We start from the raw sequence: 25,789 nt of genomic DNA on the forward strand, positions 1-25,789 counted from the left end.
TGACCAGAACAGTATTACGTTACCTCAGGACCCTCAGTCATACTGATCAGAACAGTATTACGTTACCTCAGGACCCTCAGCCATACTGATCAGAACAGTATTATGTTACCTCAGGACCCTCAGTCATACTGACCAGAACAGCATTATGTTACCTCAGGACCCTCAGTCATACTGATCAGAACAGTATTACGTTACCTCAGGACCCTCAGCCATACTGACCGAACAGTATTATGTTACCTCAGGACCCTCAGCCATACTGACCGAACAGTATTATGTTACCTCAGGACCCTCAGTCATACTGATCAGAACAGTATTACGTTACCTCAGGACCCTCAGCCATACTGACCGAACAGTATTATGTTACCTCAGGACCCTCAGCCATACTGACCGAACAGTATTATGTTACCTCAGGACCCTCAGTCATACTGATCAGAACAGTATTACATTACCTCAGGACCCTCAGTCATACTGATCAGAACAGTATTACATTACCTCAGGACCCTCAGTCATACTGACCAGAACAGTATTATGTTACCTCAGGACCCTCAGCCATACTGACCGAACAGTATTACGTTACCTCAGGACCCTCAGCCATACTGACCGAACAGTATTACGTTACCTCAGGACCCTCAGCCATACTGACCGAACAGTATTACGTTACCTCAGGACCCTCAGCCATACTGACCGAACAGTATTACGTTACCTCAGGACCCTCAGTCATACTGATCAGAACAGTTCTAAGGTTCCTTAGGACTCTGATTATCAGGAATAGATATCTCCTCAGCTAATGACTTCTTAAAACAACTTAGTACTACACATGCTGGCACAGTTCTGGTTCACTGGTACTTTTTTTGGATCAACAGTAGTGACCAACCATGCTAACAAGCTAAATCCAACCATGCTAACAAGCCTCTAGAGAAGCTGGAGGGCAAATATGTCTGTGACTAGTCACTGTGTAGTGCCAGCAAAATTCTCTCTTGTTTTTATGTAGTCTACCTGTGGGGGAAAACACAGCTTAGAGAGGACATTGGGGCACCAGACTAATGAAATGGCACCAGTGTGAAATACAGCAATATTAGAAATGCTACAAATGCAGTGCAGTTTTCATTCAGAGACTTGTGCAATTTTCCTTGTGCAAGACCACAGAGGTCCAAACATTGGGCAATACCACAAATGTCCACCAGGTGTACCTAGTGTTATCCATGTGGCCTGCCCCACTATAAAGGAAGCAATAAAGCCTATATGCAGCTACCAATAAATTTCTATGTAGCTTGTAATGAAATGAAATCTCCTGTTTGATATTAAACTACAGGCCACTATCCATAAATTGCTGGTGCTGCTGGGAAATGGGCTAAAATAGGCTTAGTGCTAGAAAAGTTTAAAATGTGTGATCACTCAGGGTCAATGTGGGATCCTATTTACTGTTCCATATGCATTCTGTCAGTTTAGACCATTTTAAAATGAAAATATTCCCCCTTTTTTGACAGACTCATTCAGCTATGCTTATGTAGAAAAAGTGCATAAACTCTATCTGAGCTTTCAGAAATAAATGTATTTTTTTTTAAACAGATATACCTGATGCAAGGAAAGCATGATACTCATATAAGCCATTTCCCCTGCCCCTTAGGCTCACAGAGTCATGTGTCCCCTCCATCACTGTATTGGATTCTGGAGCCTGAAGAACCTGTGCACCATCCACAACAAAAAAAGCAGAGGTCCCAGACTTTGAACTTAAGTTGGGGGGGGGGGGGGGGGGTTATGGTTTGCATGATTTCCTTTATAACTGTCTGGAATCATGTATGTCAGTGTAAACAAAATACATTTATATTTATTTCTGCAGGTTTGAGTAGCATTTATTTATTTTTCCTCATTTCTACATAAGCATATCTGAAAGAGCGCATGTCAAATAAGGGGGTATATTTTCCCTTTAAAACAAGGGATAGCAGGAACTAGACATCAAGTGCTTACACGTTAAGAGAGAGACAGTTTTATTTAGGCTGGCAAGCAACAGAGTGGAGCTAATCTGAGAATACAAACATGGTGGTTTTTAGGACCCAGGAGAATCCTGCTACAACCAGGAAGTGGCTGCATTCCCGCAAGCTGATTGGTTGATCAGACAGTGGGGTAGTTCCTAGTCATGCTTTGTACCTCATTGCACTTACTGAGATCAAGTTGGAGCAACCAGCGTGCAGGTAGGTACTCTCCCTCTGATCATGGAGCTGGGAAGGAAGGGGACCTAGAGGGGTCCCTGGTAATGTAACATTGCAGGGAAGGAAGGGGACCTAGAGGGGTCCCTGGTAATGTAACATTGCAGGGAAGGAAGGGGACCTAGAGGGGTCCCTGGCAGTGTAACATTGCAGGGAAGGAAGGGGACCTAGAGGGGTCCCTGGCAGTGTAACATTGCAGGGAAGGAAGGGGAACTAGAGGGGTCCCTGGTAATGTAACATTGCAGGGAAGGAAGGGGACCTAGAGGGGTCCCTGGTAATGTAACATTGCAGGGAAGGAAGGGGACCTAGAGGGGTCCCTGGCAGTGTAACATTGCAGGGAAGGAAGGGGACCTAGAGGGGTCCCTGGCAGTGTAACATTGCAGGGAAGGAAGGGGACCTAGAGGGGTCTCTGGCAGTGTAACATTGCAGGGAAGGAAGGGGAACTAGAGGGGTCCCTGGTAATGTAACATTGCAGGGAAGGAAGGGGACCTAGAGGGGTCCCTGGTAGTGTAACATTGCAGGGAAGGAAGGGGACCTAGAGGGGTCCCTGGCAGTGTAACATTGCAGGGAAGGAAGGGGACCTAGAGGGGTCCCTGGTAATGTAACATTGCAGGGAAGGAAGGGGACCTAGAGGGGTCCCTGGCAGTGTAACATTGCAGGGAAGGAAGGGGACCTAGAGGGGTCCCTGGTAATGTAACATTGCAGGGAAGGAAGGGGACCTAGAGGGGTCCCTGGCAGTGTAACATTGCAGGGAAGGAAGGGGACCTAGAGGGGTCCCTGGCAGTGTAACATTGCAGGGAAGGAAGGGGACCTAGAGGGGTCTCTGGCAGTGTAACATTGCAGGGAAGGAAGGGGAACTAGAGGGGTCCCTGGTAATGTAACATTGCAGGGAAGGAAGGGGACCTAGAGGGGTCCCTGGTAATGTAACATTGCAGGGAAGGAAGGGGAACTAAAGGGGTCTCTGGTAATGTAACATTGCAGGGAAGGAAGGGGAACTAGAGGGGTCCCTGGTAATGTAACATTGCAGGGAAGGAAGGGGACCTAGAGGGGTCCCTGGTAGTGTAACATTGCAGGGAAGGAAGGGGACCTAGAGGGGTCCCTGGCAGTGTAACATTGCAGGGAAGGAAGGGGACCTAGAGGGGTCCCTGGCAGTGTAACATTGCAGGGAAGGAAGGGGACCTAGAGGGGTCCCTGGTAATGTAACATTGCAGGGAAGGAAGGGGACCTAGAGGGGTCCCTGGTAATGTAACATTGCAGGGAAGGAAGGGGACCTAGAGGGGTTCCTGGCAGTGTAACATTGCAGGGAAGGAAGGGGACCTAGAGGGGTCCCTGGCAGTGTAACATTGCAGGGTATTAAGGGGAAGCTTTTGAAACACAGAGCAGCAGAAAAAGTTCTACTGAATGTACCCAGGTTATGAGGCAGCATGGTAGTTGCATTTACACATACTACACAGTTGTATGCTATAAGAGTGGATTATTTATATAGCTCCTCTCATAGACACTGCCCATGCTTAGGTTTCCAGTTCAGCAAGAGCTGAGGGGCTATAGGCTGGACACATTTGTTGTTAATGACACTGTAATGCTGGTTAGCATGTTTTCCTTGTGACATTTTTAGATATTTATGCACAAAGCTGGGTCATATTGAAATACACCTTTCCTTTGTGTTCACATTTGCACAGTGTGTGTGACTCAGGGTTCTTATTTAGTAGTGCAAAGGTTATTGGAGACAGTGACTGCTGTGTGCTGTCAGTAGTGACACTAAATGGAATGAATATACCAGAGCATGTTGTACAGATTGTATTCTTGGAAATGTTATATTCTTGGAATAAGAATATTCCAAGAATATAATATTTGTGAGGATCACTGAGACTGGGAGCCAGGTAGTTGGGACAACTGTATAGTTTCATCTCTATAGCTGACATAGTTCATAGACCCCAGCAAATGTTTGATTGATGAACAATGTATGAAAAAATGCCCTAAAACTCACCTGTAACTGTCAGAGTTAACTGCACTTGTAGCAGTGTCAGAGAGGCTTGAGAATAAATTACCCCTTAGCTCCAAAATAGCTCCTTTCCTCCAAAATATGGAAGAAATTTCCATCAGAAATAAAGTGCAGGCCTCATCACAAGTGACTGTGCTCAAACGGATGAATTATTTTTAAGGGGCAGATTGATCTCTCTTCACTCCTATGGGAATTTTAGAAGTGTATTTATAAAATGGTAAACTCTACATTAATAAAGCTGAATTTCTGCTAACCCTATATATTCCCTTTCAGCATTTATCATGGCTTCCTCTCCTGATTTACTGATGAAGCTGGTGGCGTCTGCCTATTCTGTAGCAGAGAAAGCTGGAACAATAGTCAGGAATGTGATGAGCGCCGGAGACTTGGGTATAGTGGAAAAGGTATGCTGCTTTTTCATTGTGTGATGCAAGGGCAGGCAAGAGGTATAGATTCATGAGAGGAGAGAGGAATACTTTACCTTTACAAAGCACTGATAAGGCCCCATCTAGAATATGCAGTGCAGGTTTGGCCTCCAGTGTTTATTTGATGTTACTTATTTAGAGAGCAAACAAGGGGAAAAAAGAATAACATTATAAATATATGAGGGCTTCATACAATTCTGGTGATTTATTTAACAATACATCCTTCCAGCTGAAGTGGCTGTACTGGCAGATACATTAGATAGCTTCAAGAAGGGGTTGGATGGGCAAGGCCACTGAAACTAAAGGTGGCCATACACCGAGGTGGCGAAGTCGCCAAGCAAGCGGATCTTCTCTCGATATTCCCACCTACATGTGGGTGATATCGGGATAATTCGGTTGTTTGGCCCTGAAGCCAAACGATCGAATTAGAACGACGGGTATAGGCGCAGTTGGCTTGGGGGACTGCATCAACAAGCCGATGTGGTCCCTGATCCGACTAAATTTTTAAACCTGCCCAATCAAGATCTGGACGATTTCAGGCCAGATGTCGTTAATGCCCCCACACGGGCTGATAAGATTCGGCCCAAACCCCGAATCCTTTGGCCAAATACCGAACCGAATCTAAATCCGATTTTGCATAGTCAAATTAGGATAAGGCAGGGTTAAAGAGAATAGTTGAAAAATGTTCAACTATTGTGTTTATGGACATAATTTTAAGAATTCGGTTTGGCCAGAGGCATGCATTCGGCCGAATCCTGCTGAAAAAGGCCAAATCTTGGCCGAATACAGAACTGAATACTGGATTCGGTGCACCCCTAATAAAAAATATATATTCATTTTGAACAAATTGCCTTGTTTCATTAAGACAAAAATGTTGAACTTACTGAACGCGTGTCATTTTTCAATCTAAATTATCTAAATCGACTAAATATATATAATGAGAGTACAGCTAGCAGGTGATGGGTAGTCCCAAATATGTAAGAAGGACATGGTTCAGTTCTTATGTGTTTGTCAGTTTTGTGGGAAGAACAGTACTATGTACTTTATTCAAAAATTCTGAGTCTTAATCTCCAGCATTGCACTGGGTATTCAGAGCCCTGACATTTAGCAATGAGCAAATTTCACCAGTGCATGTTACATATATACAGTGTGGCATACATAAAAACAGAACATATGTACATGTATATGGCTTCAGAAACTGACTGTAACAACAATGCATACCTTGTGTGTTTTAAGATGGACCCAAGATATATGGACAGCAATGCATAGATAGCTAACATCACATAAAGATATGATATACGCTTCATGATGTCTCTTTGTCCTACTTAGACAGGAGCAAATGACCTGCAGACCGCCGCTGATCGCCTGGTGCAACAGAGTATATGTTCATCCCTAGCAAAGAAATTCCCCAAGTTGACCATCATCGGGGAGGAGGTCAGTGGTCAACACTTGTCATTTACTTTTGGGCTGGTTCACATTAACATATGCATATTTCTATTTGTATAGCGCTACTTAGGTACACAGCACTGTACGGCAGAACTATAAATTAATAAACAGGCAGGGGCTCATTAAAATAATAGATACATAAATACAGAGTACAATAATGATTACAAATAAATAAAAAGTACAGTTGCATTAAAGATTCCATGGAGCTAGTTGACAAGAGGATGGAGGTCCCTGCCCCGTAGAACGTAAATCTAAATGGTAGGGCAACTTACAGACACAAATAGGAGAGTATAAGTGCTGCAGGTTGCAGTGGGTGACACTGCAATACAAGTGCAAGTCCTCTGCAGCTTTAGTTTGGTAGACATTTTTTCTTTTGTGGCAGTTCACAGTGGATTTACTGTTAAACTGTATCCACCCCAGAGCATCAGATCTCGGCAAATGCCCCTTTCAGTCAGCACTGTGCTTATTTATTATAAAGCAACAATGAAATGTGCCTCCTTTTTAAATGATCCAACTGTTTTTATACGTGCAAAGTTGTTAGGGGTAGCAGTTCATCTTTCATACAGTATATGTACCTATTCATACACTGGCATATTTTTATAAAGCTGTGTCCACACTAGCAGTTGATTGACACTGAGCAATGTGATCCACCATGTATGTTTCCAGATTGGTCAGCTCTCTGCCAGTTGGGCGTTTGGGCTGAATGGTTGATCTGCCTTTGTACTCTGCTTTAAGGTCCCCATACACGGGCCGATAGTAGCTGCTGATATGGGTCCCTTGGACCGATTCGGCAGCTTATCGGCCCGTGTATGGGCACTTCCGACGGGCCTGCCCGACATCTTGCCTGAAATCGGCCAGGTTACAAAATCTAGTCGGATCGGGGACCGTATTGGCTCGTTGATGCGGTCCCCGGACTGACTTTACCTATGCCCGCCATTATAATTCGATCGTTTGGCCCCAGGGCCAAACGATCGAATTACCCTGGATTCTCCCGATATCGCCCACCCATAGGTGGGGGATATTGGGAGAAGATCCGCTCGCTTGGCGACATCGCCAAGTGAGCGGATCTGCCAGTGTATGGGGGGCCTTTAGTTGTGATTTCTTGTTTATTTAAGAAATATGAATGCAACTGAAAAGCATAGTACATGTTCTATCCATGTTGGAAATGTATAGGTGGTTGCTTCTAAAAAGCCAAAAAGGACAGTTTTTGTAACTGCAGTTATTCCCTCTGGCAGGATCTGCCTTCTGAGGAAGTGGAAGACAGCCTGCTTGCACTGGGGCAATCTGAGGACATTCTCAAGCATACCTGCCCCTCACAGTACAGTGGCATCAAAGAAGAAGAGGTAGGTACAACACTGTTGCATATGGGCAGTGCTGTTACTCCCACCGTTAAAATCCCATTACTAATTTTTTTTATTTTACATGAATACCAGCTGAAAATATGATTTTATATCCTACTGTGTGTTTTACTGATTTTGCGAAAATCAGGGAGGGACACTTCTTTTCCCTACTCCTCTTAGGCTCACAGGTTAATGCAACCCCTCCCTCACCTTGTTCCATTGTGAAGTGATGGATTCTGGCACATGAAGTCCCTCTGCTTTCCAGAAAATCTAAGTGTGACACACTATGGAGAGCAGAGGGGCTTCAAGACCCAGAATCTATCATGTTACATTGGAACAAGGTATGGGGGGGGGGGGGGGGGGTGTTACATTATGAGCCTAAGAGGGGGTTGGGAATTTATACAAGTTAGGAGTAGACTATCATGGTTTCCTGTAAAACCAGGTATGTCTGTTTAAAAAGCAACATTTATATTCTGAGTGGGTATATTTTTCCTTTAATCTGACTGCACAGTTTATTTTCTAGCATTTTTTGAACTCATGGACCACATAAGATTCGAGTTCTCCAATTTATTATATTGCAGTTGATATCTGTCCTGCCCTTATCAATTGCTCAAATACCAATTACAGCCAATAAATCATATCTGACACCATTGCTAATGATTAGCCATTGCAGCTGCAACAAAGTTCAGTTTCTTTTTTTTTAAATAAATGACTTACAAGATTCACGAGAGGGATACATGTCTACCCCATTCTGAATTATTTAGTGGCTGCTGTATGCTTAGTGCCATCAAACATTTCTGCAACACAGAGCTGCAAAATAATGCATACATATTATTGTATCTAAGGGTATAAATGACCTCTAAATCTAGACTTCAAGTAGATACAACAGGGCTGGAACTTGGGGTAGGCAGAAGAGGGACTGAGGGGGGGGGGGTATGAGGGAGCAGTCTCTGGCTGAACAAACAGTGGGGCAGCTGGGGGGGGCCCAGAAAGTATAGGGGGACCAGTCCAACACTGACTGGTAAGCAGTTTCTATAAATATTTATTTAAAAGAAATTATCATAGGCCCTAAAATGATTTTGTTGTTAGGCCAGAAAATGCCCTGTGTGGGTTGGCCATATTTGGTCAGACACAAGTGCAAAATGAGTAAAGGTGGCCATACACGGGCAGATCCGCTCGTTTGACGATGTCGCCAAGCGAGCAGATCTTCACCTGATATCCCCACCTACGGGTGGCGATATCGGGGAGGCATGTCGGTGAATTTGATCGTTTGGCCCTGGGGCCAAACGATCGAATTCTGCAAGCAGCAATGGGGCAGTCGGTTCGGGAACCGCATCAACGAGCCGATGTGGTCCCCGATCCGACGGGATTTTCTAACCTGGCCGACCGATATCTGGCCAATTTCAGGCCAGATATCGGTCGCCCAGTCCGATCGTTTCTGCCCCTACACGGGCCGATAAGCTGCCGAGTCGGTCCAAGGGACCGATATCGGCAGCTTCTATCGGCCCGTGTATGGGGACCTTAAGTCTCCTGCTTTGCTTATTAATGCTCATTTGTGTGTGACATCACATGCACGTGCATAGTAAGTGAGCTGGGAGACTCCGCATTATTAGCATGCTTAGAGTGTCGATGCGGCTGTCTGTTCTGCCCTGGTGTGGGACAACATTTTCTGCTCTATTAGCTCGCACCTCAGGTGGGGGAAATAATTTTACTGCACAGATCCCTTTTAAGCCAAGACCCACAACTGACTTTTCTGAGGTAGCAACATCTAGTAGGAGCTGCTCATTCAGAATCAGATATATCTAATTAGCCCTATTGGCATATACCAATAAAGGTGGGTTTATGCACATTAATGAAATTGCCATTAAATACTAATACTCTGTGGTACAGTGGATGGAGGCTACTGTTGATCATTCCTATTCCAACTGAATATAATGACTGCAGTGTACTATTATGGAGCCTTTATACAGAAATTAATTACAGGAAGGCCATCTCCCGTTTTAAAAGCAAATAATTATTTTTATAAATCATGCCCTTTTCCTTTGTAATAATAAAACAGTACGGTGGACTTGATCCAACTATAACCTGTACTTTGGTGAGTCTGCACACCCATTTCTGCAAACAATGGAACAATGGGTATATGCGTGTATATATAATATATATGAGAGAGAGAGATGTATACGTGTGTGTGTGTGTATATGTATATTACATAAGTGGCACTTCATGTTAATGGTTCTTTTAAGAAAACAATATGTCTTAGCAAATGCTTAATTAAAAATTAACCGTCTTCACTATATCCTCTTGCAGTCGCTGTGAGAGAGTGTTCCATGATACGTCCTATACCCTAGTTATAGATTAAAGGGCATTTAGACTCTGTTCCTTGACCCTGAGCCCTAGAAAGATTTTGCAGTGCATGACCACTCACTGTTCTGTCCTGGAACCAAATTAGTATATTTTTCATTTTAATTATTTGGGCTGATTTTGGGGGTGTTCCAGTTGGAAACATCCCATTAATATTATTGACTAGCCTGTAACTGATTTACGCATTTTGATTCTGGGTTCAATTCAGCTATGGTGTGTTGCCACATCAAGTCCATGTTGGTGCGTCAGTAAATATAGATTTACTATACACAGGTATTATTAGGTACTATTGATTGGAGGAATTACTTCAGCTTGAGTTAAACGCAATCAGCAGACATTGTTTATCTTGTGCCGTATTAGCTTATCTAGGTGCGGCAGATCAATAGGCATTAATTCTGCTGAACAACGTTCCATAAAACTGACTGATAGGCATTGCAGTGATAATAAAGCTCTCTGTTACGAAAAAAATGACATGTATAATAACCTGAACGTTCTGTAATTTTTTTTTCAGATCGTGGTGTGGGTAGATCCTCTGGATGGCACAAAAGAATACACAGAAGGTTGGTCTACTTTGCTATCCTGCTTTAAAAGGGGAGCACGTTTTCTATATGTTATATGTATTGGACTGGGGTGTCCGGATGTGACCTCAAGGGCCTTCCTCTTGACATCCGCCACTTCCCCTCCATACTGTGTACATTTACTTCCTTCCTCCTCAACTTTGTGGCTGTGATTGGGGTAGTGAGGGATGAGGTAATTAAGTGGGGCCCATGAGGGATGAGGTCCACCTGTTTTTTTCCTGGTGTCCTGCTGGCCCAGTCTGACCCCATATGTTATCCCCTCTCCAGACCCCAAGAAATTTGGCCAAAAAGGTGGGTGTGATCTTTGTGATGTTGTATGATCTGTGCTGGCCAATCTGCACTTCATGGTTAAATTCTAACCCCAGGGGCTGCATTGTAAATCCCAGTTGCACAAAAATGTAACCTGATCCGCCCAGTTGGTTGGTTGGCTAACTTCAAAAGTCTGTCCTTGTGTGACCATGAATTTGGTGCCTTTTCCCTGCATTCAAAGAGTGCCATGACCATATAAAGGCGAGATGTCGCACGTTATATCTAAGCATCGGTTATAGATTAAAGATATATTTCACAGGTTATTCTTGGCTTTTGTGTATTATATATGAATTAATGGTCCCCCCCTTTTGTAAAATATGCAGATATTAGAAATCACCAAGGCCAAAGGGCAAGTGCTGTAATACAGGTCATGGAAGGTGTCTGCATATTTTACAGTAAGGGGGTTCCTTATTTTTGATAATAAGAAGGTTTTAGTGAGTGATGCGACGCAACACTCTAAGGTAAGTTGTTCATTGCTCTTGTGTTTATAATATTATAACTACATTATCCATCAGTTGCTAGGTTTACACTACACTACTGAGATGAAATGATAGTAATAATAATAATGACTAATACCTTTAAAATGAATTTACCAACATATTTTACATTTATCCCCCTCCCTAGCTATGTGAATGGCAAGAAATTAAACCCCCAAAATGTGTATCGGACCACAAACAGAGGAACTGTCACTGTAATAAAAATTGGTATACGGGATATTAAATAAATCTCTTTAACAAACACTCTGTAGCTTTTTAAAACTTTAATATTTAACAACTCATTTGTAAGTTCTTCACCCTAATATTTTTTCATGTTGCTGTGTTTCGTTTATTTAGTAGTACAACCATTTTTAAGGTTCCATCTATTGTATTGTGTTTATTCTACCACAGCCGTTGTCAGTGGCATGGCAAGGTGAATTGCGGAAGCATGGTTTTGTGCCAGATTCTTAACTAAATACAATTCAACTGATTCAAAATTTTTTCATATCATTTCTTAATAGGTTTGCTGGACCATGTGACTGTGCTAATTGGAATTGCTTATGGAGGAAAGGCCATTGCTGGGGTGATAAACCAGCCATATTATAACTACCAGGTAAGGACTGGCCCAATGTACTGTAAACTGGTTCAGCCAGTAGAGTTTTATCTTGTAGTCCAGCAGCCAGTAGTAATATATGTGTCCCTTGTAGCACTGTTTTTAGAATATGCCACACAGTGCAGCTATGGAGGCCATGCACTAGAATTAAACCTCATAAATGTGTTTCATTTATAAAAATGCCTAAAAATATATTTTATGAATGCCTGTTTTTTAAAAAAACATAATCTTGTGTTTTAGATTTTTTTTTAATTACTCCCTCTACCGTCCCATTCATCTTTATGGCCCAAACTTGTTCCTTTAGGCTGGTAACAATGCAGTGCTTGGCAGAACAATCTGGGGAGTTCTGGGCATCGGTGCCTTTGGCTTTGAGCTGAAAGAAGCGCCTGCTGGGCAGCATATCATCACCACCACGCGCTCTCACAGCAGCAAGCTTGTGAATGACTGTATAGCTGCCATCAACCCAGATAAGGTGGTTCGAGTGGGTGGAGCAGGAAATAAGGTGGGTTAAGAATAATCCCTTGTGTATAATACCCTTGTTGTTTTACAGATAGGTCTTCCTTACTGGGAAAAAGTTTCATATAATATTCTATAGGAATTATGGACATATGAACAGACCCTGCAATGCATTTGCTTTTTAAAAATGATAATACATCTCCAATACATACATTCAGATTGATGATTGTGATTCACATGTGTTGTTAGTATTCAGAACCAAACATTCCAAACACAACTACTCTGGCACTGTAATCAGAAATCATTTTGCCTATTGAAAAATAAATGGAAAGAAACTTTCCCATATACAGTCATGTGGGGAAAAAAGGCACAGTCGTTGGGCAACTTGATGCCATTTGGTAAAGATGCTGACATCCAAAGCCACTACTTGACGCCTGAGCATCTTCAGATAGAAAACCGTCACTCTTGATTGGTGACAGGCAGTTTTTATTTGTGTGAATGACAAGCGGCAGCAGGGTGGGGGTTATTGAGTATCCCTGAGCCATTAATCTGAAGCTACTTAGAATAGTTGTAAAGTGCAGCTCAACTGATAAGCTACAGATGGGCATGGTGACTTCTGTATGGAGAATATACATTCTAAAAAATGACTTAATTTTGTTACATTAATGTAAAATTGTGGGGTATCCTGAAGGATAGTACAAAAGAAGTACAGTTAGAAACCACCAAAATCGGGAGCAGCTTGGCTTGCTCTGATCATAAAATTGCAGAATTGAATCTTCTTTGTAGAATAGAGGTATTTAGAAAAAATAATAGAAATCCTTTGCAAGGCTAGGATGCACAATTAGTCTGTAACTACTGCTGCTCGTGTCATGGCTGGAATTTTTCTCCAAGTATAATACAGTGGGAAACTGTCAGGTAAGACTTAGGAGCATATTGTACTGGAATACTGGAATTCTCTATATGTAGTGTATCAGGCCACCCCCCCCCCCAGTCCACTCTAAACTTCCTCAGATAAATGACAAAGGCCTAAATGAATCACCTTTCGAATGTCAGTTATTGGTAACACTGCTGACTGTGTAAGTGTCTCTCTATCAGATCATACAGCTTATCGAGGGCCAGGCATCGGCCTATGTGTTTGCCAGTCCTGGCTGCAAGAAATGGGACACCTGCGCTCCAGAAGCTATTCTGCATGCAGTAGGAGGTGAGTATGCATAAACTTTTCTGAAATACTAATAGCAGCCTTCTCCTTATATATCCTTACTAAAGGATACAGCTGTGCATTTATCCCTAAGTTTCAACTGTTATCCAAAGACATGCAGAACACTAAGGTCAATGCAGGTATTGGGTAGTTGGAACCCGTTGCATATTAGCTACACTAAAGGGGTAATTTTCTGTTCCCCAGACCACAAGTGCTAGAGTGCTAAGGGGTGTATGAGTGAACCTCTTAGTGCCCATCTAATAAGCAATTGCACTGTGGGGAAAGCTGCTCCTCTTGCCAGGTAGCACAGTGCAGAGGTGCAGATGAGCCATGTCTATTTGTGGTGTGTCCATGTTTGCCACCTATATATTTCAATATCAGTATACAGAGAGGAAATGCAGTGTTTGGACCAATAAGCTTGTTTGAGTTTTGCTGTCAAAGGGTAAATAATTGGAGGTCCATTCTACTTCCATCGTTCATTATGAGTTAATACAATTGCATCTTTTGTCTAATGTCATTTTCTCGTTTCCAGGCCAGCTCACCGATATTCATGGAAACCCATTCCAGTACCAAAAGGATGTGAAACACATGAACTCAGCAGGCGTGTTGGCTGCTCTGCGCAATTTCGACTATTACTTCTCCCGTGTCCCTGATTCTGTGAAACAAGCGCTGGTGCCTTAAATTCAAAGACTTCTGGGAAAGTAGATCCTAAAGCCAGGCTTCCTTCCTTTACACAGAGTAGCCACAGAGCCATAAAGGATGGCTTGCTTTAGTGAATATATTCCCTGTCCCCCATTCCCCATTTTATTGTCAAAGGGACCAGCCGCTCAGAGGATATTGCAGCCCTCCCTGGCATAAAATATTTTACATATAATAATTTGCTTATAATGAATATTGAATCAAATTGGCAGAATTACTTTTGCTAGAGAGATCAAGCCATTGTTGAAAGCACTGATACTTTTAAGTTACAGAATGTTTCTGTGGAAACGTATATTGAAATACTGTTGTTTTTTTTCATAGAGCAATACACTAAATACAATGATTTTACATACTTGAATATGTGGCCATATTTGGGCAGATTTCAGCTGCCTGTTCAGGTCCTTCAGACTGATTCGGCAGCTTATCTGCCCATGTATGGGCACCCACGACAAGCCTACCCGACTGATATCTTATATGAGCAGATTTCAATTGGGCAGGTTTGATTTTCCTGTCAGTTCAGGGGCCACATCGGCTCATTAATGTGGTCCTTGCTCCGACGGCCCGTGTACCCGCCATTTTAATTTGATCAAATTAGCCTTATGATCGAATTAACCTGCCTGTTCCTAAAATGCAAAGTAGCACAGCAGGTCTGGCAGTTGCCATCTTGCACCTTGTATTTTCTTTTTGAAATGATTGCTCACACTGAAGGTGTCAAGGTCACTGCTGAAGTGCATGCTCAAGATGCTGAAAGGGTAGGGCAAACAGGGCTTTATTTAGGGGGGGCGCACATTTTAGGGCTAGTTTATTTTATACCTGGCTTTCATTCTCCTTTAACACCCAAAAACTGAAATGAACTTGTTCTGTACCAATAGTGTAATGCGAGATAAAATATTCCCTCTGGGCTTTTTAAGTAAATTTGTGTTTGCCACAAACAGAGTCCTTGATAACACTTACACTACTGTGCTTTTGCCAAACAGGATTCCCGTTTAAACGACACATAAAAAATCTGTTAACCCCTTGCAGACTGTTGCACATGAGCGCACATTGAATTTCTTTTCCAAGAATGCTAGGTGCCTCTTACACTACAAGTAGAATTAAGTATATAATAAGTATATATATGTATGTGTATACGGATAGTATTGTGTATATATTATATATATAATATATATATATATATACACACATACACAATACTACCCGTATACACATACACAGTGTCTATGCTAAGTTATGGAAGATGTTACACCAGTACCCGTTAAGTCACTGAAGGAGGATAAAATCTGTGTTTTGCGACTAAGTTCCAAGATGACCGGTCACAGAGTACAATATATTAATTCTGGGTCTTGGACCATTTTATCCACACACACCTGTCCAGAGTACAAACTAATGGCATAATGCTGTAGTTGCCTGATAGGATGTAGCCAAATAGAAATCTGGCTGATCACTGACAATACAGTTGAAGCTGAAACCTGAAGTTGTTCAGGCTGTCATGTTGGTCTCATATAGAGACTGCCAGAACCGTCAGCCTATGTTAGCTACTGTATGATCAGCTTAGGTTTGTGTGTGTGTGCCTTTTTTTTTTTTTTTTTCAATATGCAAATCTGTATGCGTCGCACAATCAGACATTCCCTCTAGCTGCCATGTGATGTTTTAAAAATTGTATTTTGATTGGTTAGTGATGACACAAATAAAAATTTGGTGTTTATCTAATGAAACTGCTTGTCTGTTTGGGTGCTGATGTTTTCTCACAGGATCAGACTGCAGGAGCCAACATGCAAATTCAGAGTAACCATGATAATTTGTGATGTTCGAAAATGTCACAAAAATTCTTTTGTTGGTCTTACGAAAATATTGTGGTTGTGAAAAAAATTTTTTCGGATCCGAACGATCGTAAACAGTGCAAAAACTTTCTGGCTTTGAAACCTTCAATGCATGATTTTGAAAGCCTTCCATAGGACTCAATGGCACTGTACAGATCCAACCCGGCCCAAGGAAAGTCTCCCATAGGGCTCAATGGCACTCTGCAGCTCCAACCCGGCCCAAGGAAAGTCTCCCATAGGGCTCAATGGCACTCTGCAGCTCCAACCCGGCCCAAGGAAAGTCTCCCATAGGGCTCAATGGCACTCTGCAGCTCCAACCCGGCCCAAGGAAAGCCTCCCATAGGGCTCAATGGCACTCTGCAGCTCCAACCCGGCCCAAGGAAAGCCTCCCATAGGGCTCAATGGAACTCTGCAGCTCCAACCCGGCCCAAGGAAAGTCTCCCATAGGGCTCAATGGCACTCTGCAGCTCCAACCCGGCCCAAGGAAAGTCTCCCATAGGGCTCAATGGCACTCTGCAGCTCCAACCCGGCCCAAGGAAAGTCTCCCATAGGGCTCAATGGCACTCTGCAGCTCCAACCCGGCCCAAGGAAAGTCTCCCATAGGGCTCAATGGCACTCTGCAGCTCCAACCCGGCCCAAGGAAAGTCTCCCATAGGACTCAATGGCACTCTGCAGCTCCAACCCGGCCCAAGGAAAGTCACCCATAGGGCTCAATGGCACTCTGCAGCTCCAACCCGGCCCAAGGAAAGTCTCCCATAGGGCTCAATGGCACTGTACAGATCCAACCTGGCCAAAAGATAGTCATGATACTAAAGCTTAAATGAATTCTGAAAAGTTTGTTGCGAAAAATACAACTTTTTTGTGGAAGTTAACAAAAACCACGAAAAAAAGTCATGGAATTATAATGAAAATATCATGGACATTATGAAGTCTATGAACTCCTTATTGTCTCCATTCCTAACATGAATTAGATACTTTACAGCAGTATTTGTATTAATTTGTGTGTGTAGCACTGCAGGTATACAGAGTGCTTTACAAGGCATATACACAAACAGGCACAGTTAGCATAAATTAAACAGTAAGGTTACATTCTCTGACATTATAGCACAAAGGTAAATACCTATTTATAAAAAAAAAATATATATATATATATATATATATATGTAACACCTATTTAGCTATAACATGGCCAACCCAGGCTAGAAATTGGTATAGAGCATGTGTTACATGCGACCTTAATGCACAGGAGTGGGCCTCCGCTAAGTGGGAGGTATTAATGGAGCTGAGGGTTTTGTTGAACTACAACTATATAGAGCTTGTGTAGTGCAGATAGAATAATGGACGCCAGAAAGGTTCTTGATGATGAACTATAGTACAGGTTTATTGGACAAAACACATATAGAATAGTGCAACAGGGTATATACTCACAGACACAGCAGTATAGGATTTTAGTCACAATGGAGAATGCAGATGTGACCTTTAGGAACAGTATAACCCACTTGAAGGATGTACAGAGATTAGCTGGATACCTGAGATGAAGACCTTTACAGTAGGTAGTGTTCCAGTCGACTAATTGGTCCAGGGGCACAGCACCTGCCTGAATCCTGTGTCTAAACCGGTCCCTACAGAAAGACAACAGAGCCGGGGTAGACTAAACCCTTGTTATAAACTCCTGGATGGGGCTAATAACTGCCCTTACTAAATAAGCTGACTGTTCTCACCACTCCTAGAGGGTGCTATTAAAAGACTGACTGTTCTGGCTTTCTCTCGTTCACGGGGCCCTGTCCCCGACTTAATATAAAGATGGTTCTCTTTACTGGGGCTTTATGCCTCCAGGCTCAATGGTGTGAAGCCAGAGACAACAGCAGCCAGAGAGGAAGACACTCCTCCTTGCAAGACACTATATAGTCTGCAGAGGGGAGTGGTCAACCTGGGCTAAACCTATAGGGAATAATAATTAAAATGGTTAAATTATTCCCTTTTCTCTGTAATAATAAAACAGTACCTGTACTTGATCCCAACTAAGATATAATTACCCCTTATTGGGGGTAGAACAGCCCTATTGGGTTTATTTAAGGGTTAAATGATTCCCTTTTCTCTGTAATAATAAAACAGTACCTGTACTTGATCCCAACTAAGATATAATTACCCCTTATTGGGGGTAGAACAGCCCTATTGGGTTTATTTAAGGGTTAAATGATTCCCTTTTCTCTGTAATAATAAAACAGTACCTGTACTTGATCCCAACTAAGATATAATTACCCCTTATTGGGGCAGAACAGCCCTATTGGGTTTATTTAATGGTTAAATGATTCCCTTTTCTCTGTAATAATAAAACAGTACCTGTACTTGATCCCAACTAAGATATAATTACCCCTTATTGGGGCAGAACAGCCCTATTGGGTTTATTTAATGGTTAAATGATTCCCTTTTCTCTGTAATAATAAAACAGTACCTGTACTTGATCCCAACTAAGATATAATTACCCCTTATTGGGGGCAGAACCGCCCTATTGGGTTTATTTAATGGTTAAATGATTCCCTTTTCTCTGTAATAATAAAACAGTACCTGTACTTGATCCCAACTAAGATATAATTACCCCTTATTGGGGCAGAACAGCCCTATTGGGTTTATTTAATGGTTAAATGATTCCCTTTTCTCTGTAATAATAAAACAGTACCTGTACTTGATCCCAACTAAGATATAGTTACCCCTTATTGGAGGCAAAACCTATTGGGTTAATTCAATATTTCAATTATTTTTAACAGACTTAAGTTATGAAGATCCAAATTACAGAAAGATCCCTTATCCAGAAAACCCCAGGTCCCGAGCATTCTGGATAACAGGTCCTGAGCAGGTAAAATGCTGGCCCTTAGTCAAACCTGCTTGTTTATTTCCCTATTAGTGATGAAAGAGAAATCACGCTTACTATACCGAAATATATGCAATTTCAATGTCTGCTGTGACAGAAAACAAAGGCTTGGGTTAAAGCAGATCCATAAAATGAGTTATTTTGTTATCTGAGGTTACTCTTTACCATGCAACACTAAGCAACATTTTATTCAGTGGGAGGATAAACCAACAAACAGTTGGACGGTTTCCCCCAAAGGCTTTCAGAACCACTGGTAATAACATCTACTAAGCCAAAAAAGTAACTCGCAATAGTCTGCAATAACTATGTTTGCCCAAACCCAATATGGCCGACTCTATGTTTCTCATAGTCTGTTACACTGAGCTGCCAGTAATCAAAATGTCTACTAGCCCTTCCACACAGGAAGTGAGGTTATTGCCAGGGCAGTGCTGGAGCGTGTGTGAGCCGGAAGCGGGCTGTACTCTGTCTCATTCAGCCAGGAGCTTCGTGGCAGCCGCTGGGATAAGCAGTAGCATCGCTGGCGGAGACAGCATGGCGCTTACCTTGACCGTGTCGAGCTCCAGCCCCTCTCTGGGTAATGGCCGCCTTGTCCCTTCCGCATGAGTGTGTGTATGTAAGCACCTTGCAGTGCTGGCTGAGGGCAGAGTGAGACATGTGGCAGTCCTGCACAGGAGAAGTCAGCTGCTATTCTTAGTGCTGGGCTAGTAATCCCTAATGCACTGGGGTGCTGTATATGCCATTTATAGCCAGCCTTAGATTCCTGCTATTGCCCCCTGCTATTGCCCCCTGCAGGGTAACCACTGCCATTTACCCACGGTTGCATCATACAACCTTCCCCCTCCTCTCTGCTTGCCAGTCACTTATAATTAGCCTCATGGTGCATCTTAGCACCCACATTCCTCATTTCTCTTTCCATTTTCCAAGTTTGATCACTATTCACAAACCTGTAGGCTTGGCTGGGGATCAACAGCTGTTGTTGAACTTCACCCCCCCCCCAGCCCATTGTGAAGCCTTCGCCTGTCACTGAATCTTATGTGTCACCCACAATCTGATATGTCAGTACAACACTATGGCTATCACAGGATGCTGGGAGTTGTAGTTTCACAACACCAGAATAACTACTTGTTATTGTTATGTGACCTTTAAATTAGATGATGATTTAAAGGACAAGTTCACTTTTTTGATGCCCGTGCCGCTCCTGACACTACGTTGCTACTCCCTTATCCACTGAAATACCTGATGCCCACAGAGTGCTTCCTTAATTCATTTCTAATCTAGTTTAACATACCCTCAGTGTGCTGCTAAAAGCAATTTCTCAACCCTTTCTCCTTGTAGATTGTAAGCTCTTTTGGGCAGGGCTCTCTTCCCCTCTTGTATCGGTTATTGATTGCTTTATATGTTACTCCTTGTAGAGTGTAAGCTCCTTTGGGCAGGGCTCTCTTCCCCTCCTGTATCGGTTATTGATTGCTTTATATGTTACTCCTTGTAGAGTGTAAGCTCTTTTGGGCAGGGCTCTCTTCCCCTCTTGTATCGGTTATTGATTGCTTTATATGTTACTCCTTGTAGAGTGTAAGCTCCTTTGGGCAGGGCTCCCTTCACCTCTTTTATCGGTTATTGGTTGCTTTATATGTTACTACTTGTAGATTGTAAGCTCTTTTGGGCAGGGCTCCCTTCACCTCTTGTATCGGTTATTGGTTGCTTTATATGTTACTACTTGTAGAGTGTAAGCTCCTTTGGGCAGGGCTCCCTTCACCTCCTGTATCGGTTATTGGTTGCTTTATATGTTACTCCTTGTAGAGTGTAAGCTCTTTTGGGCAGGGCTCCCTTCACCTCTTGTATCGGTTATTGATTGCTTTATATGTTACTCCTTGTAGAGTGTAAGCTCCTTTGGGCAGGGCTCCCTTCACCTCTTGTATCGGTTATTGGTTGCTTTATATGTTACTCCTTGTAGATTGTAAGCTCTTTTGGGCAGGGCTCCCTTCACCTCCTGTATCGGTTATTGGTTGCTTTATATGTTACTCCTTGTAGATTGTAAGCTCTTTTGGGCAGGGCTCCCTTCCCCTCCTGTATCGGTTACTGATTGCTTTATATGTTACTCTGTATGCCCAATGTATGGAACCCACTTATTGTACAGCGCTGCGGGATATGTTGGCGCTTTATAAATAAATGTTAATAGTAATAATAATTTCTAGGGGGTCACATACATTTTAGGGAAGGTATCCCACCCCCACACACTTTTTCAGCCTTGCAGGCTTAATATATTGGTGTAATGTTGGGTCTGTTGGTGCTGGGTGCTCACTTAGCAGCCGAGCAGGTTTTGGTGCTGATTGTGGCAGATGGTGCAAAGGGATTTATACGCTGCAAAGGATTCTGAGATTTATTGCTGATACTTTTATGTGAATACAGCGGCTTCTTATTCTTGGGGAAGTGCTGATAAAAGGAACGATCTGGCTTTGCCCATGGATATTTTTGTATGTGGGATTAATGTGGCAACAATATGTTATTATATCATTTTTGTTTGGAGATTTTTTATTTTTTTTTTAAAGAGGATATTGTGATTTTTTTATACTGACACAGGGGAAATGTATTTCTTGGAGCTTGTGAGTCTGGCAGCAGTGCTCTTGGGATATAGATAAAGGTATGGGACCTGTTACTGTAATTGTTCTGCCTCCAATAAGGGGTAATTATATCTTAGTTGGGATCAAGTACAGGTACTGTTTTATTATTACAGAGAAAAGGGAATCATTTAACCATGAAATAAACCCAATAGGGCTGTTCTGCCCCCAATAAGGGGTAATTATATCTTAGTTGGGATCAAGTACAGGTACTGTTTTATTATTACAGAGAAAAGGGAATCATTTAACCATGAAATAAACCCAATAGGGCTGTTCTGCCCCCAATAAGGGGTAATTATATCTTAGTTGGGATCAAGTACAGCTACTGTTTTATTATTACAGAGAAAAGGGAATCATTTAACCATGAAATAAACCCAATAGGGCTGTTCTGCCCCAATAAGGGGTAATTATATCTTAGTTGGGATCAAGTACAGGTACTGTTTTATTATTACAGAGAAAAGGGAATCATTTAACCATGAAATAAACCCAATAGGGCTGTTCTGCCCCCAATAAGGGGTAATTATATCTTAGTTGGGATCAAGTACAGCTACTCTTTTATTATTACAGAGAAAAGGAAATAATTTCTAAAAATTACACAAATTTTTTTCAAATAGAGTCTAAGATGGCCTTCCCGTAATTCTGAACTTTTTCTGTATAATGGGTTTCTGGAAAACAGGTCTTCTATCTGTTCAGCATCAAACACAGCAGCAGTCTCAAAAGAGATTCTGGGGTCCATTTACAAACACACGTGCAGTGATCAAAGTGCAGTTTTCGGCACAATTGACACAATTAAAAAAAATTTTTTTTTTGTTTTATAACCCTAAATGCAGCATTTTTATATAATATCAGCGTAATTGTGTCTTCCCTCAGTTGCCTTTGATTCTTTAAAACAGATGCTTGCATTTTGACAAAACAGGTGCAAGTTATGTAGTGGATTTTCTGAGAGGGGGTTGCGTCACTTCTGCAGGGCGCATTCAAAGCAGCTTTGCGTCCCATTGGGCTAAAGTTTGGGGTGCCTATTGATGCAGTGCTTTGTGGGAGCACAGGAGTTACTGCCACCCTGGACCCAGCGTCAGTAGGCACAGTTGCACGCCATTCATCAGAAGAGGCAGCATGGCGTGTAGGGGCACGTATTTTATGTTGCATTAAAGGGAAACTATACCCCCAGAATGAATACTTAACCAACAGGTAGTTTATATCATATTAAATGGCTACTAAAGAATCTTACCAAACTGGAACATATATATATCAGGAAATATTTGTTTGTGAGAGTGAACGGATGAGTTGCTGGGCAAGGTTTATATTACATGCAATGTGAGCTCTGACTGAGAATTTCCTATGCAGTTGCATTGTATATGTGCTGAGTTGGATGCATGGAAAGATTTCCACATAGGAGCAGAAGGCCTGGCATGAAATATCTTGGTTAGTCCTTTTCCTTCTCTAGCCATACCTGTAAAGAGAGATTCCCATACATGTGTGTAGCCTATGACATAGCTATGCCAGCTGTAGAATTCCCCCTGTGTTACCGGTTAGTTATAGGCCTGCTCACAGCACTGACGGGATAGCAAGCATACATCGAATTATCCCTGGCTGCAGTGGAGTTTTATTCCTGCTTGAAAGCAATGTTTGGTTAATGGGGTAGTTCATCTTTAATTGTACTTTTAGTATTAGTACAGCAGGTATGGCATCCCTTATCCGGAAACCCGTTATCCATAAAGTTCCGCATTATGGAAAGGCCATCTCCCATAGACTACATTATAAAAATATAATTCTAATTTTTAAAAATTATTTCCTTTTCTCTGTAATAATAAAACAGTACCTGTACTTGATCCCAACTAAGATATAATTACCCCTTATTGGGGGCAGAACAGCCCTATTGGGTTTATTTAATGGTGAAATGATTCCCTTTTCTCTGTAATAATAAAACAGTACCTGTACTTGATCCCAACTAAGATATAATTACTCCTTATTGGGGGCAAAACAAGCCTGTTGGATTTGTTCAATATTTAAATGATGTTTTGGAGATCCAAAATTACGGAAAGATCCTGTATCCGGAAAACCCCAGGTCCCGAGTATTCCCGATAACAGGTCCCATAGGGACAGCCACAATAATGCTTATTAAATCCTTTGTTCGCCTTTCTACTGTCCCATTGAAATCAGTGGGATTTGCTAGTATTGAGGAGGCACCTATTCGCCAATAAATCCATTCAGTTAAGAGGTGTGGACTGCCCTTTGTAACAATAGATTTAAAGGGGAACTGTTCATATTTTGTTGTGCTGAACCAGTCATTAATGTTTACACGATATACCCAAAGCTTGTTTCGCTTCCTCGTGTTTCTGTGCTGTACAGATATATACCCTAAGGCAGAAATTCAGGGTGAGCGACCAGTCAGCATTAATATATCCTTTCCGCTTGCTAGCATAGCGATGCATTGTCATCGGGATAATACTGAACATTTCATGAACAAATGCGCTAAGAATTATATTATGGATTTGGGTTTGTATTTGTCCCGCTGCTAAATAATTGATTGGCCGATAGAAGCAATGGGTATGACTCTCCTGCTGTGCTGATTAATGGAGCCGGCTATGCATTATGTATTTCTGCTTCAGTCCAAAAAGGAAATCTATTGGGATGCTAATGGGCCCATTCACATAAGAGCGGTACTGCCAGGCCGGTTCTGCTGATGGAATAATGCAGCGCCAGGTTCTGCGGCCTACCAACCATTTATTGTGTTGCTGACGGGCTCTCTGTTTAGGGGGTTTGGATACCTCACAATAAAAGTGATATGGAGTAATGATAAATTAAATATAACATTTGTATCTGGGCGGCACACAGGCAGAAATAAAAACACCCATGTTTTTCTAAATAGAGAGGCGCGTTCTTTAGCAAAATGACTGTTTGTAGTTAGTATATTTTCCTGTCAGAGGCGTTTCCATGTTTGATACTTTGCCCGGAGCGCGTTTGATTCAGTAAACCTGTTTTTTAACCAAACCTGACTTACTCTTTTCTGTAAATGAACCTAGTCGCTAGATTGTGTAAAGGGAAACTATACCCCCTGAATGAATACTTAATCAATCAATCAATTTACATCATATTTATCGGCTTATTAAAGAATCTGACCAAACTTGAATATATATATCAGTAAATATTGCCCTTTTTCATCTTTTCCCTTGAGCCACCATTTTGTGATGGGCTGTGTGCTCCCTCAGAGATCAGCTGACAGGAAGTGATGCAGCTCTAACAGAAAGTAGTGTGGGAGCAAAAGGCAAAAACTTTGTCCATTAATTGGCTGAGGTGGCCTAGTATGTATGTATGTATGTGTGCCTTGGTTTGTTTGAGTGCATCCCAAATCCTATGATCCCAGGGGGCGGCCCTATATCTGTGTGTGTGGTGTCCCGCCAATCCAACCTATACCTGTCTGTATAGTGCCCCGCCAATCCAACCTATACCTGTGTGTATAGTCCCCCGCCAATCCAACCTATACCTGTGTACGTGTATGGTGTCCCGCCAATCCAACCTATACCTGTGTGTGTGTATGGTGTCCCGCCAATCCAACCTATACCTGTGTGTGTGTATGGTGTCCCGCCAATCCAACCTATACCTGTGTGTGTGTGGTGTCCCGCCAATCCAACCTATACCTGTGTGTGTATGGTGTCCCAACAATCCAACCTATACCTGTGTGTATGGTGTCCCGCCAATCCAACCTATACCTGTGTGTGTGTATGGTGCCCCGCCAATCCAACCTATACCTGTGTGTGTATGGTGTCCCGCCAATCCAACCTATACCTTTGTGTGTATGGTGTCCCACCAATCCAACCTGTACCTGTGTGTGTATGGTGTCCCACCAATCCAACCTATACCTGTGTGTGTATGGTGTCCCACCAATCCAACCTATACCTGTGTGTGTGTATGGTGTCCCACCAATCCAACCTATACCTGTGTGTGTGTATGGTGTCCCACCAATCCAACCTATACCTGTGTGTGTGTATGGTGTCCCACCAATCCAACCTATACCTGTGTGTGTATGGTGTCCCACCAATCCAACCTATACCTGTGTGTGTATGGTGTCCCACCAATCCAACCTATACCTGTGTGTGTATGGTGTCCCACCAATCCAACCTATACCTGTGTGTGTATGGTGTCCCACCAATCCAACCTATACCTGTGTGTGTATGGTGTCCCACCAATCCAACCTATACCTGTGTGTGTATGGTGAGAGTATGATTGGCCCCTGCATTGTAAGGCAAATCCCGTGTGACAGCTGATTGGATGCCAGTTATTTGGAAATAAGAGCGCAAGCGTTTATTGAAAATGCCAGTGCGATTGGTCGAAAAGGTATATTCCTGCGTCTGGTTGGAGAGCCCATGTATATACT

General features: G+C 42.5%; 2 protein-coding genes across 4 annotated transcripts in view; both read left to right on the top strand.

The window, feature by feature from the left end:
• Positions 1–2,085: 2,085 nt before the first annotated feature.
• Positions 2,086–15,817, top strand: bpnt1 (3'(2'), 5'-bisphosphate nucleotidase 1). The gene is made up of 9 exons (XM_002936016.4): positions 2,086–2,192; positions 4,483–4,610; positions 5,961–6,065; positions 7,313–7,420; positions 10,290–10,338; positions 11,663–11,754; positions 12,059–12,256; positions 13,306–13,411; positions 13,941–15,817. The coding sequence occupies exons 1-9, from the start codon at positions 2,138–2,140 to the stop codon at positions 14,087–14,089; spliced, it is 990 nt and encodes a 329-aa protein (XP_002936062.2). The 5' UTR covers positions 2,086–2,137; the 3' UTR covers positions 14,090–15,817.
• A 3,319-nt stretch (positions 15,818–19,136) lies between these two features.
• Positions 19,137–25,789, top strand: part of eprs1 (glutamyl-prolyl-tRNA synthetase 1) — a 39,210-nt gene continuing 32,557 nt past the window's right edge. For all 3 annotated transcript variants that reach the window (XM_031903113.1, XM_031903114.1, XM_031903115.1), the window contains exon 1: positions 19,137–19,373. In XM_031903113.1, coding sequence (XP_031758973.1) covers positions 19,178–19,373 — 196 coding nt within the window. In that variant the 5' untranslated portion in view covers positions 19,137–19,177. The remainder of the gene's footprint in view (positions 19,374–25,789) is intronic.

This window comes from Xenopus tropicalis, chromosome 5 (genome assembly GCF_000004195.4).
Source record: "Xenopus tropicalis strain Nigerian chromosome 5, UCB_Xtro_10.0, whole genome shotgun sequence".
Taxonomy (NCBI): domain Eukaryota; kingdom Metazoa; phylum Chordata; class Amphibia; order Anura; family Pipidae; genus Xenopus; species Xenopus tropicalis.